Raw genomic sequence first — 15,997 nt, 5'->3', positions numbered from 1 at the left:
ACTTAAATAAAAAAAATTGTAGACAAGGACATGCCAGCAAAATATATATCATTTGCTGCCATTCAAAATAGCTCTGTTCTGAGATCAAAAGCCATATGGCAAATGATACACAGCAAGGTTCCCCACACAATCTCAAAATTTTATTTATGATGTCATGGAATAACAAATAATTTGATTTACTTGTTTTCCAGTTCCCCAAATATATATTCAATCATTAACACAATTCATTACCAACCAATCATGTGTAGATTCTGGGAAAGAGTAGGGTAGAGTGAACATGTTGTTTGCCCCCAGGGATGACAGTGGAGCCTTGAATATGATAGAGACATTAAACGAATGACTACAAAACAGTTAAACGCGTCATAAGCATGATATATGCATGTCATATATGTGGGAGACACAGAATCAGCACATGGGATGTTTTCCATGCTTTATGTTTATGCCATGGAGAACAAGTTGATTTGCAAATAGGACATACAACGAAAATTTTCAAATACCTTGAATAAGAAAGCATGAGTTAAATTAAATGTGTACTGACCCGAGTCCTGTGAAATAAGCTAAAGTATATCTGATGTAAATAAGATTCCCACCATATTTACTCATGGTGTGATTATGCCATTGATCAAACATATTAAAATTTATAAACTTTTAGAGTTGCTAGAGAAAATACATTTCTTGAAACAGATAATGTTTAAAAAGCAATTATGACATTTTTAAAAGCTGCTTCAACATATTTAGGCTTCCTTTCAAATAATTTTCAAATTAGTCAGTCATTTGCTTGCACTATTGGCTTTTATAAATAAGTGGGCAAGCATTCAGGGGAAAGCAGCATTTACTTCTTTCCCGTTGGTATTTGTATGCAGGTATAGCCTGACCTTGGAATTTAAATTGAAGATTTTTCTCCCCTTACCCTGATTCTTAAGTACTTTCAGTCATGAACCTCATTCACCTTGTTCATGCACTGAAAATTACATCATTCTTTTGCAATTTTTGAGGCTTAAATAAAGATTTTACTATAGCCACTTGTAGCATCAAATTGAAAAAAACAAAAGTGCTTTGTGTCATTCCTTGCATAGGCAGCCAAAATTAACCCATTGATCGGTCTCGAGTTCAGAGTAATACTGAATGTTTTTTAAAGCTTATGTTTGCACCACAACATTTTGCAGGCATAATGCATGATCACTTCTATTTCTACAAATTAGATACGAAGGCGGGAAACACAACCCGACAGCCGTCATGACTTTGAAGAACAGTATAATGCATGATTACTGGAAATCAGCCGCCCGTTTGTGCATTGCATGTAAATTGTTAGGCTTCTACGAATGGAGACTGAGCTATCTCACCGTTTCATTTAGAGACTAAAGCGACTTCTTGGAGGGTGAGAACATTTCGCTGTAGCTCACATCCCTGACACTACATGGATGTGTAAGTTAAATAGCACCTGCAGCATAATTACCATATCTCTCCCTTCTGATTATGGAATACAGCTCTCTGTGCTCCATCTTCCCTCTCCTTGACATTTCATAGCCTTGAAAAGCTTGAACCCTGGAACACAATTAACTCAATGATTCCTCCACTACTCAAACATCTCTTGTCAGAGATGGCGTCCTTTGGACTGGCCAGCTCTATTCATGTAGATGCCCCAGGATTGTTAATTGTAATGAGAACTGCTATGTCTCTGTGACTCCTGAAAAAGATTGTGGCCACTGCAAATACATCTTTCAGAGGCAAAGAATACCATTGGCCAATTTGCAACTACGCTGGCCAAACCCTACTCCCATCCCTGTAAAGCAGACATATATTTTTGTATTTTTTATAGGTGGATACAGTGCTGACCACGAACCCACCTGGCCACATTGAGGAATCGTGTAAAATCAATGTATGTGCTCGTAAGTGATACACATGCCAAGTTCCAACTCAATATGTTGGACCCTAATAGGCCCACATTTGTCTTGTGTAGAAATAAATCGATTCCCAAGGGGCAAGATCGCTGGCCCGTTTAAGCGAAGCCCTAATTTTGAAGAACAGAAACAGATTTCTGCTAAAAAGAAATCAAGCTGTATGACGATGGTCTGACTATGGACTCAAAAAGGGATGGGGGAGAGGTTTTGCCATCTTACCAATTACTGTGGAGCCAGTCAGATGCCGCCAAACTCAGGAGTGTGAAAAGAGCAGGAAGTTTTTCCTTCACTTGCAGTGGAATGGACTCAGCTAGAGTGGCCATGTCCATCTCCTCGTTTCTCCTTAATAATGTGGATAGTACTATGAACATCTTTTCGTTTGCCTTGCTTGAACTCACTGGACACATTGTATAGAAAGACATCAGGACCCCTGCTAGATGAACAAAGAATGGAAGCGTATTGTATACCTCAGGACCTAACTCTGAAAACTAGACGGTTTCATGCTGTTTTATAAGGCACTGAAGAAGGTGTCATTGCCAATCAGGGAAAGTGAGGGACTGGGGACTCGAGAGGAAATGCGATTTGGGTCATCCTGATGTCCCACTGCACGTGATATGAGAGGTGGAAACAGCAGATGAATGACTGAAACCATGTCTAAAACTCTTTGTCCCAATTTCTGAATGACTTTAGGTTAGCCACATTAATGTCAAGGAATACATGGCCTTTATGTCAATAGGAAACTGGTCTTTTAAATTTGTAGTCCTATTCATTCATGTGTATAGGGGGGCGGAATGTGTGTGTGTGTGTGTGTGTGTGTGTGTGTGTGTGTGTGTACAACAAATACTAGGATGAGCAGCATGCACGATGCTCTTCTTATTATTGTTACTTCCTCAATGGAACACAAACCTGCCCGCAGCCTAATTTTCTTATGAGAATGAGTGTAGATGTGTGCAGTGGTATGTGTGGAAGGAGATACAATTTAACCAGTAGCAAGTGAATTTTGGTCTGTTACCTAGAATGTTAAAAGGTCCCATCAACTGTTGTAAGCCATTTCATCTCTTACTGCTAACGACTATTACTCATAAAGCAAGTGATTCTAAAATAGGATGACTACTGCAGAATTTCTCCAATTAAATATGATATTTGATGAGATTGGGCCATTTATATTAAGATGGTTCTGATGTCTGACAATAATGAGTGTAGCTCATGTGAAATTCGTGTGCAGACAGTTGAAAAATATGTATTATACTCCTCCAGGCTGTTTCCTTCAATGACAAGACGTGAATGAATCATGGATGCTAATACAGAAGGGACTAGGATAATATTTGTTTTCTCAATTAATAGCTTTTTACTCTGTCAGTAGGTTGTGTGCATTTATCCCTTACATTTGTTCAACCTAAAATATGTAACAGATAATTTTATGTTAGCATAAATCAGGTAGGATATATTCAACAAAGACATATGTACTTTTTTTGTAGTCATTGTGTGCCACAAAAATTTTGAAACTACTGTCCTTTGGTATTTTTATCTATTTCTCCTTTTCTTGCTGATTGATTTTATAGCTCAATTTTTACCTCTTCTTTCTATGTGACAATCAATTGCAACCATTCCTCTTATCTATAATGTTACAGGGATTTTTGTCTTTATGTTATTATAATAAATTATAAAACAAACTGTATGACTCTATTGTATTGAATATTTTTTGTGACCAATACAATTAAGGAAAACTACTTTATAAGATGCCTATGTTTCTTATGCCAATAGTCCCATTATGCATACCGATACATACCATGTATTCAGCTTACTGATCTTTATTGCAGAATAAAGAGCTTAGACATTGAAGATTTATGATTTTTTTGAAAAGATATATTTCAGTTAAAGTACAATTACATTATTTCCCCCAACCCTTCATCCCTTTAAGGTGCCCCTTGTCTCCCCCCGTCCCTACCAAGTTATTCCCACTCCTGTGTCTCCCTGTCAAATCGATGGCCTCTTTTTCTTTGATTATCATTGTTACACATAAATACAGATGCACAAATATATAAATACAACCTGTTCTCTCTCTCTCTCTCTCTCTCTGTGTGTGTGTGTGTGTGTGTGTGTGTGTGTGTGAGTCTTTTCAGGGCCAACCACTGAGTCCTTGAAAGAGGCAATTGTCTCTCCATTATCAGTCATTAGTTACCTGTAGTTAGTTCTTTGTCCAGTGACAGGATTCCATGAGATTATGCCCTTTCCACCATGACATTTCTATTGATATGGACATCGTTCAGGTCTTGTTTACTTACAAAGCCATTTCTAGGAGGTTGAGTCTCATACCAAACTTTCTGGTGTTCTACCTCTTACAATCTTTATACACTCTTTCAACTGTGCTAACTGAACAATAGGTATTGGAGTTGTATTGTAGATCTGTCTGTTGGGACTGGGTTCCTCGCAACCCATCAGTCTGCTGTATAAGGAAACTTCCCTGAACATTTGCAAAACAATGTTTGAGTTTGATTTTAGCCAAATCTAAGCACCTGTGATATAAAAGTTCAAACAAATGTTCGGCTTATACCATCAATAAAATTAATTTTAACTTTTAACCTCTAAAATTTGATAATTTACAGTTTCTACAAACTGATGCTTCCTACTGACCCCATTTGTCAGCAAATAATGATCTTTGCTATAAAGAGAATCATTTGCAGTTTTCCACTTAAAATGACCCAAAACACAACCTATGCCTTATGACTAAGGTAACAAAATTCACAGTTATTGCTACTGTGCTCTTGACTTATCGAAAAGGAAACATGGCATGGTATAAACAATTACGTGCTGGGATCAATAGATTCCCTCTAAGTTAATTGAAGCAAGCAACACCCAAGTACAAAATCATTGTGTTTACAGCAGAGAAGAGCATTTTGTTCTGTTCTGCCTAGAGTTGAATGTGCACTCTGACAGAATATGAGAGAGAGAGAAACAGAGAGAGAGAGAGAGACAGAGAGCCCATTTTTCTTGCTCTTTACCCTGCAAGGATTGATCTGTACATAAAGGTCTCCATGACTTCAAAAGCATCCCTGGGCTTGGATCAGGCTGCTTGAGTCCAAAGGAGAGGCAGATACTAGCCTACCCTGATGTTTATTGCTGTGGGTTCTTTCATCTCATGGTAATTCTTTGCTTAGAGGAAGTAGCAACAGACCGAGTAGTTTTGTGACTGCTAGAATTTTAAGATTAATGTTCAGTCCCAAAGCATCTTGCACAGAAAGCAGGCATTTCCTTTTACTTTCCCACTACTCCTCCTACTGTGGAAAGTTCCAGGAAACCATAGGAAACAGAGTGACAGCCCACTTCCCCATCAACAGATCTAGTATATATGTCATGGGTTCCTTTGCATTCCTGCATACTGACTTGTAAAGTAGTGTGGCTTTCATAATCATAGTGGTGGCATGACTCATAAGTTCTCTTTTTTTTTTTCTTCAGCGCATCAGTCAAACGTACTCTCTTATTTTTTTCATTTTGCTTAATTTCTAGTCATGTGTACACTTCATCTAGACATTGCAATTTAATATATCACATTAATTTATTTTAAAGATTAGAAGTTGAAGTGGGAGGTTTCCAGATGTCACCTCCACCTCCCAGCTTCTGGGCCTCCTCTCTGCTGCTTTCTAAGAATTTTATAGCTTTCCCTCATCTGCCTCCTTTGCTCATGGGAGCTTATTGCTGGAGTGCCTGCCAGGGCAGCTGTGAGTGAGAGACAGCTCCAAAGCTGCATGCAGATCAGATTTTCACATGAATAAGAATTTCACTAAAGTAAAATTAGGAAGCATTAAGGATTACAGAGCTTGCTTTCCGTTGTAGCTTTAAACTTTTTTGAACGCTGATTAGTTTATAACCATGTTTTGATTTAAAAAAAAAATAATTGAAGACTGAACTGATTTCAATATCTTTCAGATCACTTTTTAAACAAAAGTTAGCAGAAGTCATCTCTATTCTGTTGATGTATTAGGTCCTCTATGCTTACCAGCCTCATAATGAAGGCAATAGTATTGTCATTATATGGATCATACAGCTAGGGAAATAAGGGGCCGGGCATAGAGCTGGGTTGCACTTACATTCTAATTCAATGGGTCACACTCTGGGCTGCAAGGCTTTGAGGTCCCCAAATACTATAAAACAAAGATATGCATTTGCTTAGTTGTGTTGGGGATACAGAGATGAATTTTTTTTGGTTCCTTAGATCACATAGCTATCATCATGAGATGGAGTCAGGCGGCCTGACTCTGATTTAAGCAGTATTCTGAAGTTCTAGCATACAGAAATATTCGTTAAAGATAGACTCCTATATAAACAATCTGCTTTAAATGCTGTAGACAGGAAAGAAGGAAGTCTTTTCCAATTTACTTGCTTTGTGGGCTAAACATATGTTACTATAAATATGCGGTTTTACATTGAAATATTTGAAAAATGCAGATTTTGCTTCCAGAATCTAGCACTGAAGAACATGACAACTATGTTCCTCACAGAAGGAGAGTTCACAGTGCACTGGGAATCAGTGTGTTAGCACTTACATTTCTGCACACACGGTGGCTCCGAGGTCAGTGCTCTGGACCCAGACTGCCTGGGTTAGAAACCTTGCTTACCAGCTGACTGTCTGTATTTGTCCAAAGATACCTCTCTGATTCCATTTACTCATACACAACATTTACAAAGTTGTCAATGTTAGCTCATGAATTAGCAGTGACCAATTAAGGAGATTAATGTAGGCAATGTATGTTTGTCATACTATGAGCTAATTCAATGTTTCTAATCATTTCTCATTAGTATTTTTATAATTGACATTAGAATGTACTAGAGCAGGTGTGGCGGATGTTCATGAGCCAAGAAAGAGCTAATCTCATTCTCAAAATGGGAGATGAAACCTCCTACAGCAACTCGGCAGAATCAGGCAGATAGAAGTTCTCCAGGGAAATCCATCAGTTTCTGCTGTGCTCATACTCAAACCCTAAGCCCTGTGAGCTATGGTTTTCTCAAGCACAGACAAGTTAGGCTGAATTGGGAATGCAGGGATCCAGTCTTGTTGAAGCCAATGATGAGAGTTCTCAAAAAGAATGTTTGAAGACCATCTTACCTGCAAGCAAAAGGGTATAGACTTTCCTCCTGATATTACTATCATAAAACCAAAGTATAATTTCTAAAGTATAATTAAAAAAAAAAAAACTAATGTGGCACAGTGGTTCCCATAGCCACTTGACAAGTGGGTAACTTTTGGAAATGTCCAGTAAGCATTTATCTTACGAAAATTACTGAGAACCAAATGTTGTGCATTCATGAGATGGTAGGGTTTGAAAGTGCAAAACAGAAACATGCTTGTGTCATTGGATTAGATGACATTTAATATTTGCCAACCAGTGGTTTTCTTGTGAAGTTCTGTGATTACTGAAGAGGATAAAGCAAATGGCATGGCCTTCATTTTCACGTCTTTAAAACTCCGTCTTCAATAACACAAGGTGATTAATAGCTGTACCTGGAGATGATGGGCCCAGCCACAGTGTTGTAGAAGTTTTGAAGCACACCACATCCTGTGTCAAAATGGGAGCGAATTCTATTTTGAGTTCGAATCACCGTTTAGAAGTGGAGTGTTTGAAAGGAAACAAAGCCAACTCCGTGTTTTATTAGACTGCAAGTCTGAGAAATGTTTGCTGTTCAAATGACAGTGCTGGACCTTGTGTCCTTTATGGGTTTTAACAGCCATAGAACAATGGATCCTATGCTGTCTTCTGTAGGTTCTGATTGGGAATTATCATCACTGTGATTAAAAGGAACCTCTTACTACCTCAATCCTCAGACATTAAGGCTAAAATAAAATTGCTTATTTTGAGACCCAAGTATTATTTTCTAATTGCTGCTGCCCAATTGGATTGGAGGAAAGTCTGTTCTTGTGGGATCTAAATGGGAACCATGGCTCTGCTCTTTCTTCGTTTTCTGTGTGTCTAGCTGTTTAAAGGGGATCATCACAAGCTTTTTGCTCCAATCTGTGCCATACTCATGAAAGACACAGATGTTTGAATCATGTATTCTGGAAACATCAGAAACTGGATGCCTCCTGACAAAACATTTCAAATGGGCAAAGTTAAGATACATGGTCTTTCTGGCAACTTACTAAAATTGATGACATTTTTAAACTTAAAGTAGAAGGTTGATTGTGATAGTCATGTTACAGAAACAAATGTGTGCAAAGTATAGCATTGAAAATATTACGGGAAAAAAATCAAATGAATAACATGGACTTTTAACAAAAATCTTTTTCTGAAAAGTCACAAAAATAACTAATTTTTTTTTAACATTGGGAAGTTGTTTATAAGGAGAACTTCCAATTAAACTAGTCTTACATGAAGAGAGACTGTATCCAAGTGAATACCAAGGAATGTATCAACACAGGGTCTTTCTTGTTTTCCAGCAGCCCAATTTTAATGTAAAGGAAAATAAATGCACTCTATATCATGCATGCAGGCTCTGTAATCATAGGCTGTTGCCTCCTGAGATTAACATGCTAAAGAGCATGATTAGAGGATTTCAAATTAGTGGTTTCCAAGTTGAAATGACACAAAAGTTAAAACAAAGTAATACAGCAATCTATTTTCTGCAATATATTTCTTCTACTATTTAATTAGCAGCTTAATTAGCATGATGTCTCATGTTGTGACCTAAGCCATTGTACTCTCAAGAGGTTTAATGAAGGCAATGAACAACAAAAAAATTACATTTAAAAATGTTGATGGATATGCCAGGTTTCACCAGAATTAAAGACAGTTCATTTTAAAGTAAGAGTATACCCATCACTATTTTTTTTTTCTTGAATTCAGAACCAACATTTTAAAGAAGACTCTTTCACAATGTGAAAAGCTCCCAGGAATAAAAGTATCTGAAGTACCTCTACCTACTGTAGTCAAATGAGCGACATTTTAAATTCCAGGTGACCACAAACCAATGCCTGAAGGATTCCCTTAGATAAAAAGATATGACTCCCGATGTTTCGAGAGCAAACATGAAAGACAGATATAAAGATAATCAGATTTTTGAATATATAATAGGATTCAGGGGATTCTATTAAGAGGCATTGAAATGATCTACAAAGGGCAGCATTCTGGAAAGTCTAACAGCCCTGCCTTTGGACAGGCTTGAGGGAAGAATGTGACTTAGAAATAATTTACCCTGTGTGTGACATGAAAGGGTCTCTCTCCTTCTTTCTTTGCTCCCCCTGTGGGGGTGTGTTCAGATGGTGCGCATTTGTCTCCATTACACGGGATGGATGTGTCTGCCAAGCCTCATGGTCATGCGCCAGAAGAGTGGCTCTGCCTTTCACAGCACACAGTGGCCATGGAGGTTTTGCTCGGCAGCTCTGACATGGGGCATCTCTTATGGAAGGGTTACACTGTTCATGATCATCACCATGCAGAGGAATAAAATATTTCACTACGGCGTGAGTGAAATTCATTCTAAAGGAACCAGGTCCTCATAGGAGGTCACCTCTATTGCTGTCAAAACTGTGCCAGGGAGCAGTTGTTTAAGGGTTTCTTTTCTCCCTCATCTCCATTGCTTAGTGACCCATATATACCCACATGACCCAATTTTTATTTAGTAGGAATTATTATCAAAGGGCAGAATAATTATAGAAATAGAAATCCTATGGATCATTAATTGATGGCATGTGGTTAACCAACGTTTGTTTCCCAGAATGCAAATGCACTTGATTGGTGATATGGAATTTGTTCTGGAAATATCTGAGCTGGGTAAAACACAAAGATGTGTGCATACATGTGTACACACATATGTGCGCGCACATCGACACACAAATATGTGAAACTAATTGAAGAAAATGCTTGTGGTATTTCTCAGATCATTTTTGAACTGAAGTCTCCCTGACCCTGCTTCATTGCCTGGGGACAAAGGCTTGATTTCAGTTTTCATGGTTTGCCCTCTTGGAAAAGTACTGTTCACAGAGCTGTTGAAGCTGATGAAGATTCCCTGTCTACCCAGTTTGAATGAGTTTCACATCATGCATACAGGCAAATGAATGAATACATTATCTTTGTGTGTGTGTGTGTGTGTGTGTGTGTGTGTGTGTGTGTGTGTGTGTGTGTGGTTTCACTCTACAGCTCTGGCCTGGAACTTACTATGCGACCCAGGCTGTCCTGCAAACTCACCACAATTCTCTTGCCTCAGCCTCTCCACTTCTAGGTTACAGGCAAAAGTCTTCAAGCACAGCTGTAACTTAAAGATAGGATTTGTTTTCATATCTTTAATGTAGCTCAGTTAGTAGAGTGTCTGGCTAGTATACTAAAGTTCTGAGTTCAATTCCTTAGGCCCTCCTAAACCAGGTGGTTAGAATACAGGCCAAACTTTTTACCTTTCAGAATATCAGGAGTTCAGGGCTGTCCCAGGCCTCAACTAGCTCCTGGGTCACTTGTTCTGTGACAAATCCAGTTTTTCCAGGCAGGCTTTCTCTGTAGCTTTGGAAGTTGTCCTGGAACTCTCTCTGTAGACCAGGCTGGCCTTAACTCAGAGATCCACCTTCTTTTGCCTCCTGAATGCTGGCATTAAAGGTGTGAGCTGTCAATGGCCAATGATGAAAAATCCAATCTTAAACCTTAAAAAACAAAACAAAACAAAAAAACACCCATAATTTAGAAACTAAACAATTAGTCTACTGATTATGAATCAATCTTTGAGCAACTTTGACAAAATTACTGTTCCTTGTGTTTAAGCGTATATGATAATACAATCATTAAATTATGAAAAATGTAGTTTGTAACATTTTACATATATTCGTATATGATACTTCCACCACTGCCTACCACATATTAATCAACTGTAAATGAAAGGACTTGCGGTACAACTCAGTTCCTTCCAATGAGCTAAGTTTCTGAAGAGGTCTAAATGTAATATATGACGTTGTCAGTCATGTGTTATGTACCTGTGTTAGCTGCTATAAAACAAATCTTATATGAAAATAAATCACATGCACTCTCACACACATGTACGTATTAGCATATCTGTCTGCCTATCTATCTGTCTGTCTTTTATCTATCATCTTTCTATTCACCCATCCGTCTTTGTTTTGTTTTGGAGACGGTCTGTCTGTAGCCCAGGCTGGCTTTAGGCCACATATGTCCTCTGATGTTAGACTTCTGTAAGCTAGGATTATAGGCATGAGCAACCATGGCCAGGTGTATGTTTAACAAAGGTCTGACCTTAATTATAAGCTAGACGGAGATTCCAGTAATAGAATGTAACTAGAGCATTAAGGTAAAACCCTGGCTGTAGTGATGGGCTGAGACATGGACGTGTAAAAGCTCTTTTCTCCACTAAGACCCTTTTGTCCCTCGTGTTTATCGCGGCAACAGAAAAGCAGGACATGGTGTGTCTAACTTAACATTTTTCGTTTAATGTTTTCAGGAATTGAAAGCTGACTTTAGAACCATTTGTTGGTTTAGACTTTATAACCTTAATAAATGAGCTCGCTGTTTTGCATCGCTTCAAAGGGGTGTTTTGGAATTGTTTGGAGCATATAAATGTGTTTATAAAACATGGTAATTTTTGTAAATGAGGACATAATAAAAATGATGATCTGAGCTGTTTCCACAAGGATTTCTGAGTTTAGAAACTATTCATTAAAAAAAATACTAAGAAAATATGCAACAGTTTTATAGTTTGCATTATTTATTTTCTCATAGGATGCAGGAGTATAATTAAGTAAATTCACACCCTCATCTCCACTTTGTTCTGTCTTTCTTTCATTAGTTGTGATATATATAATTTTAGGCGGTGAGAATTTTTGTTTACATTTTAAAAAAGAATCTCACCAAGTAGATCACGGTGGCCATGGTTGTCTCTCTTGTGCTAAGATTAAAAGCATGTGTCAGCAAGTCAGGTCAGGATGTGACATGCTTTTAAACAGGACATTCTGTCTTCAACCATTGAATCCTGGTTACCATTCAATTATGCTTAATTGTGAGATTTGGGAATAGGTAATTTTTAACATCTTGAAGTACATGGTTGCAACTTTTCCTATTAACTTGTTTCTCAAAAGCCTGCTACAGTTGGATTTTTTAGGTTGACTGAATTTCATGTGGATGGCTATGGGTTAGCCCTCAGCAGTCAGCTTTTGAGTCTGCATTTTCAAATGGTCTTCTCTAGTAACTGCGAAAAAACATTTTCTCCAGTCACTGTAAAACCTAGTATTATTACATGAAAACACATGCTCAAAACTGCATGAGCTTTTTATATACTGGTATTTTATGTAACTGATCAAGAGGATGAAATTGAGTATATTGGAGTTAGGCTGGCAGAACTTAATTAAAAGAATTTTAGTGTTATGGATATTTATTTTCACCAATTCAAGTATGAAAAAAAAAAAGCTCATCAACTCTGCTGTGTTCATTACTCCCACATCTTTCAAGGACAACGCAAGTAATTTCAGAGGTACTTATAGCTGGTTCATCTCTAGTAAACCATAAACATCTTAGTCTGGAATCCTGCTTCTGTTGGTCTAATCTCGCTCACACTTCAGCACTTTTGCATTTCCATAGGTTGACAGTTTAGTCATTCTGGTTATTTCCAAGGGTGTTTTCCCACCTCAGAGTTTGCTGGCTGGTAGGTAATTCGATGTTTAAAAAAAAAATAAAGTTAAAAATTTAGTGTTGTCAGTGTGCATGTGCTCAAATATGACGTGCATGAGAGTGTGCGCTCATGAATTGTGTATGTGTGGAGGTTAGAGGGCGACTCTACAATTTCAGTATCTCCTTCCATCTTTACATGGACTCAGGGGACTGAACTCAGGTCATCAGGCTGATGCAGCAAGAGCCTTTTACCCATGCCACAGGCCCCATGCCAGTTCATTCCAATCCACACTTTAATCTAGTCCTGCGATTCTGTTTTCTTTTCAACTACGCAAGTGTAAACCTTACCATTGGGATTCTTCTCTTATTAAACATTTTCCTAGCTAACAAATTGTTAATCTTTAATTGTAAGGAACTTTATCTGTGTGGTCTTTATGGTGCCTGGAACTATTAGGTTTTGGATGATACGGTATTTTTGCCTGTAAGCATATGCATTTTAGCATATTTAATAACTATGTAAGTACACATATGAATAATACTTACTGTCCATCCCCTGTCAGTCTTGTTGAATTCTTTGCTGATCGAAGATACCTGTGAAACAGTGGTTGAATGCATTTTATCCTATAAATGGAATCTTTGTGTTTTCTGGTATATTCAACCGAGTATGTAATGTCAGACATGTGTTTATTAACTTGTTGTAATATGTTAGGTGCTGTCCAGATTCCATTCCAAGAAAGTATTAAATGCTGGATAACACCTGCATGGGATCTGTTTGTTCACATTCTTCTTTAATCCTTTCAGGTTCTGCTTTTTATAGAAATTCAGTTGTGGGGAAATAAATGCATGTTACTTAGATGTAATAAATACAGGATGTGAGTACCCAGACATCTGATGGATGTAAAGGGGGGGATTCAACGTTAGGCAGTATAACAGGAAGCAGAAACAGGGTAGAAAAAGTGTTAAGACATTGTATTCCATGTTAAGGTGGTTCAACTTGATTTGGGAAGAAATTGAAGTCCTGCAATTGTGGTCTCTAAACACAGAAGGGTGGAACTCTTGGATTGTTGGGGGGGAAATGGCATAACAGAAAAAGAAATATAGATAAGGGGCACTAGCATCACTTAAGGAATTTACCTGGAATGCTTAGCTAAAACATATTTCCTTTTAGAATCTCAACTTTAGTGGCCACTCTTTAGGTAGGATTAGAAGTAATGGAGGCTCACTGGAGCCATTTGCAGACCCAGTGCACTGCAGGTCTCTGGAGATTTACCGTGTTACTAGAAAAGTAACTGTAGTTAACATGAACACTACAAGAAAACTGCATGTACCCATGGTTCAAAAAATACACGAAGATGGATCCCATTCTTTTAACAGTTCAATTTTACTTGTAATAGCATAGTAAATCTTCGTGGGTTTTGGGAGGTATAGAAAGCATGGTTTTACCATAAAAATCACTGTGTCCTAATGCAGAAGAACTGGAGAGACTGTGGCATTAAGCTGTAACCTCAAGGAAACCATGCCTAGAAGGCTGTGTTGAAGTCACTGGCTAGGAATTCAGCAAATCCATGGGAACCCATCTTTACCGTAGTCTACACTTGCTGTGTAGACTATAAACCAATTTTTTCCCCTGGTTACTTCCAGATCCACATTTCTTTGATTTTCATTTTATGGTATTATGAAATCTTTTTTTTTGTAATTTATAATTAAATTTGTCCTTTGTCTATAAAGAATTTCTGTAGAAAATAATACAGATAAGATTTCTTTTTCTTTTTCTTTTTTTTTTTTGACAAGGTCTTGGTCTGTCATGCAGGCTGGCCTTGAATTCAGCACATAGCTTTGACTGTCCTCGAGCTCAAAGAGAACCTGACCCCCCTGTGCCTTAGCCTTGTGAGGGTTTGGTTTGTAGATAGGTACTGCCATGCCCCGCTTGGGTATAATTTTCCAAGTTTTTCATTTTATAGGAAATGCTGTTTTCATTATAAAAATAAATAACTAAGCAGCATTTCATAAGATCTTTTTAGTGGAAAGACATGAAGGCCACTTTAGTGAGCTTAGTGACAATTTTTAGGGTCATCAAGTGTGGAGATGCAAGGTCTGGATAGTTACTTGTTTTATTTTTCTCTTTCTCTTTCCACATTTAATTCCAATGAAAAGATATGCTACTGGACTGGACTGGATGCCTCTTGTCTGGATATTTTCTGGCTGTTTTTTTTTTTTTTTTCCTTGCAACTAAAGAAATCCAGCATTGAACTGTGAAAGCTGAAGGCACCCATAGTGTGTTAGGGGCTGTCTAGTGTTACAAAATTTAGAACCACTTGCCTTTAAATACTGATTAGTGGGTGGTACCTGCCTAGTTAAATTCCCAAGAAAGATGTCCTATAGTGTATTGCTGAAGCCATTTTTATTTCAAGAAGTGCAGAGTTTGTTCCTACTCTTTTTAGCAAGGGACTTTATAGGAGATGCTGAAGATAAAAACATACAGTCTTTAGATGCTCCCTTAATAGAGGCGACAATGGTGTGACTGGGACAATATATGAGGCCTCTGGCAGTGGGTCCAAGATTGAACTCTAATCACAAAGTGACTTAGCGGAGCCCATTCTATACGGAGAGACACCTTGCTCAGCCTGGACACAGGGGTGGGGGGTAGGGAACCAGGGGTGGAGGGGCGGTGCCTTGGTTCTGCCTCAATGACTTAGTAGACTTCCTTGGGAAGGCCTTATGCTCTCCATGGAGCAGATGGAAGGCAGGGTAGGGAGGAAGTGGGGGGAGTGGGAGGAGAGAAGGGAGGGCGATTAGGATTGGAATGTAAAAAATAAATTACAAGTAAATTAAAAAAAAGACATCAGGAGTAAAGTCTAGAAGTTTACCATTTATTAAAGAAGAGCTACATACTCTCTATAGAGCGGGCTGTATGGGATGAGACTACATAGGAACTGGAGACTGTAATCATACTCAATTCAAGATGAAGTTTGAGTTTCAAACCAAGAAGTTTGGTTTGATGCTCTAAGAATTTGAAAGCAGCTATGACTCTGCAGCAGCCCATCACAGGGTACACCTTTTATGAACATGGTTCTCTTGAGAGCAGAGGGCAGTTCACAGTAAAGTCATCTAAGGCGGCCGTTCTTTTCAGGGATCCAGAGAATCAGATGGAGGCTGACTAGGTATTCTGATGGCATGCACACCCACACTGACTTTGGATGTAGATGATTGTGAGATGCATGGGCAGATGGGTATGTGATACCTATACCGTTGCTGAAAAAAGGAGAGAAAAGTGGAGATGGAGTTTGCTTCAGGTTTTAGGTTCAAGTCTCTTAATAAGAAAGTGAAATGTGAATTGTAGGAGATAATGATTAGGAAAGAGACTTGCAAGTTAATCTGTGTTTATTGACAGATGAGAGGGGACACACACACACACACACACACACACACACACACACACACACACACGCACACACACACAGAAGGGGGGGGGTACAATAATGCAAGATAACATACAGAAAG

The 15,997-nt window shown here is 38.3% G+C and overlaps 1 protein-coding gene across 9 annotated transcripts in view; it reads left to right on the top strand.

Moving 5' to 3' along the window:
• Pcdh7 (protocadherin 7) overlaps nt 1-15,997 on the top strand; it is a 407,806-nt gene that overhangs the window by 65,033 nt on the left and 326,776 nt on the right. For 4 of the 9 annotated variants that reach the window (XM_051174102.1, XM_051174099.1, XM_051174098.1 and 1 more), the window contains exon 2: nt 1,820-1,879. The exons of the other annotated variants lie outside the window; for them this stretch is intronic. In XM_051174102.1, coding sequence (XP_051030059.1) covers nt 1,820-1,879 — 60 coding nt within the window. The remainder of the gene's footprint in view (nt 1-1,819; nt 1,880-15,997) is intronic. 9 annotated transcript variants of the gene reach the window in all.

Source organism: Phodopus roborovskii, unplaced genomic scaffold (genome assembly GCF_943737965.1).
Source record: "Phodopus roborovskii unplaced genomic scaffold, PHOROB, whole genome shotgun sequence".
Taxonomy (NCBI): domain Eukaryota; kingdom Metazoa; phylum Chordata; class Mammalia; order Rodentia; family Cricetidae; genus Phodopus; species Phodopus roborovskii.
Note: the sequence above shows the minus strand (reverse complement) of the source record. Positions and strands in the feature narration are given on the sequence as shown.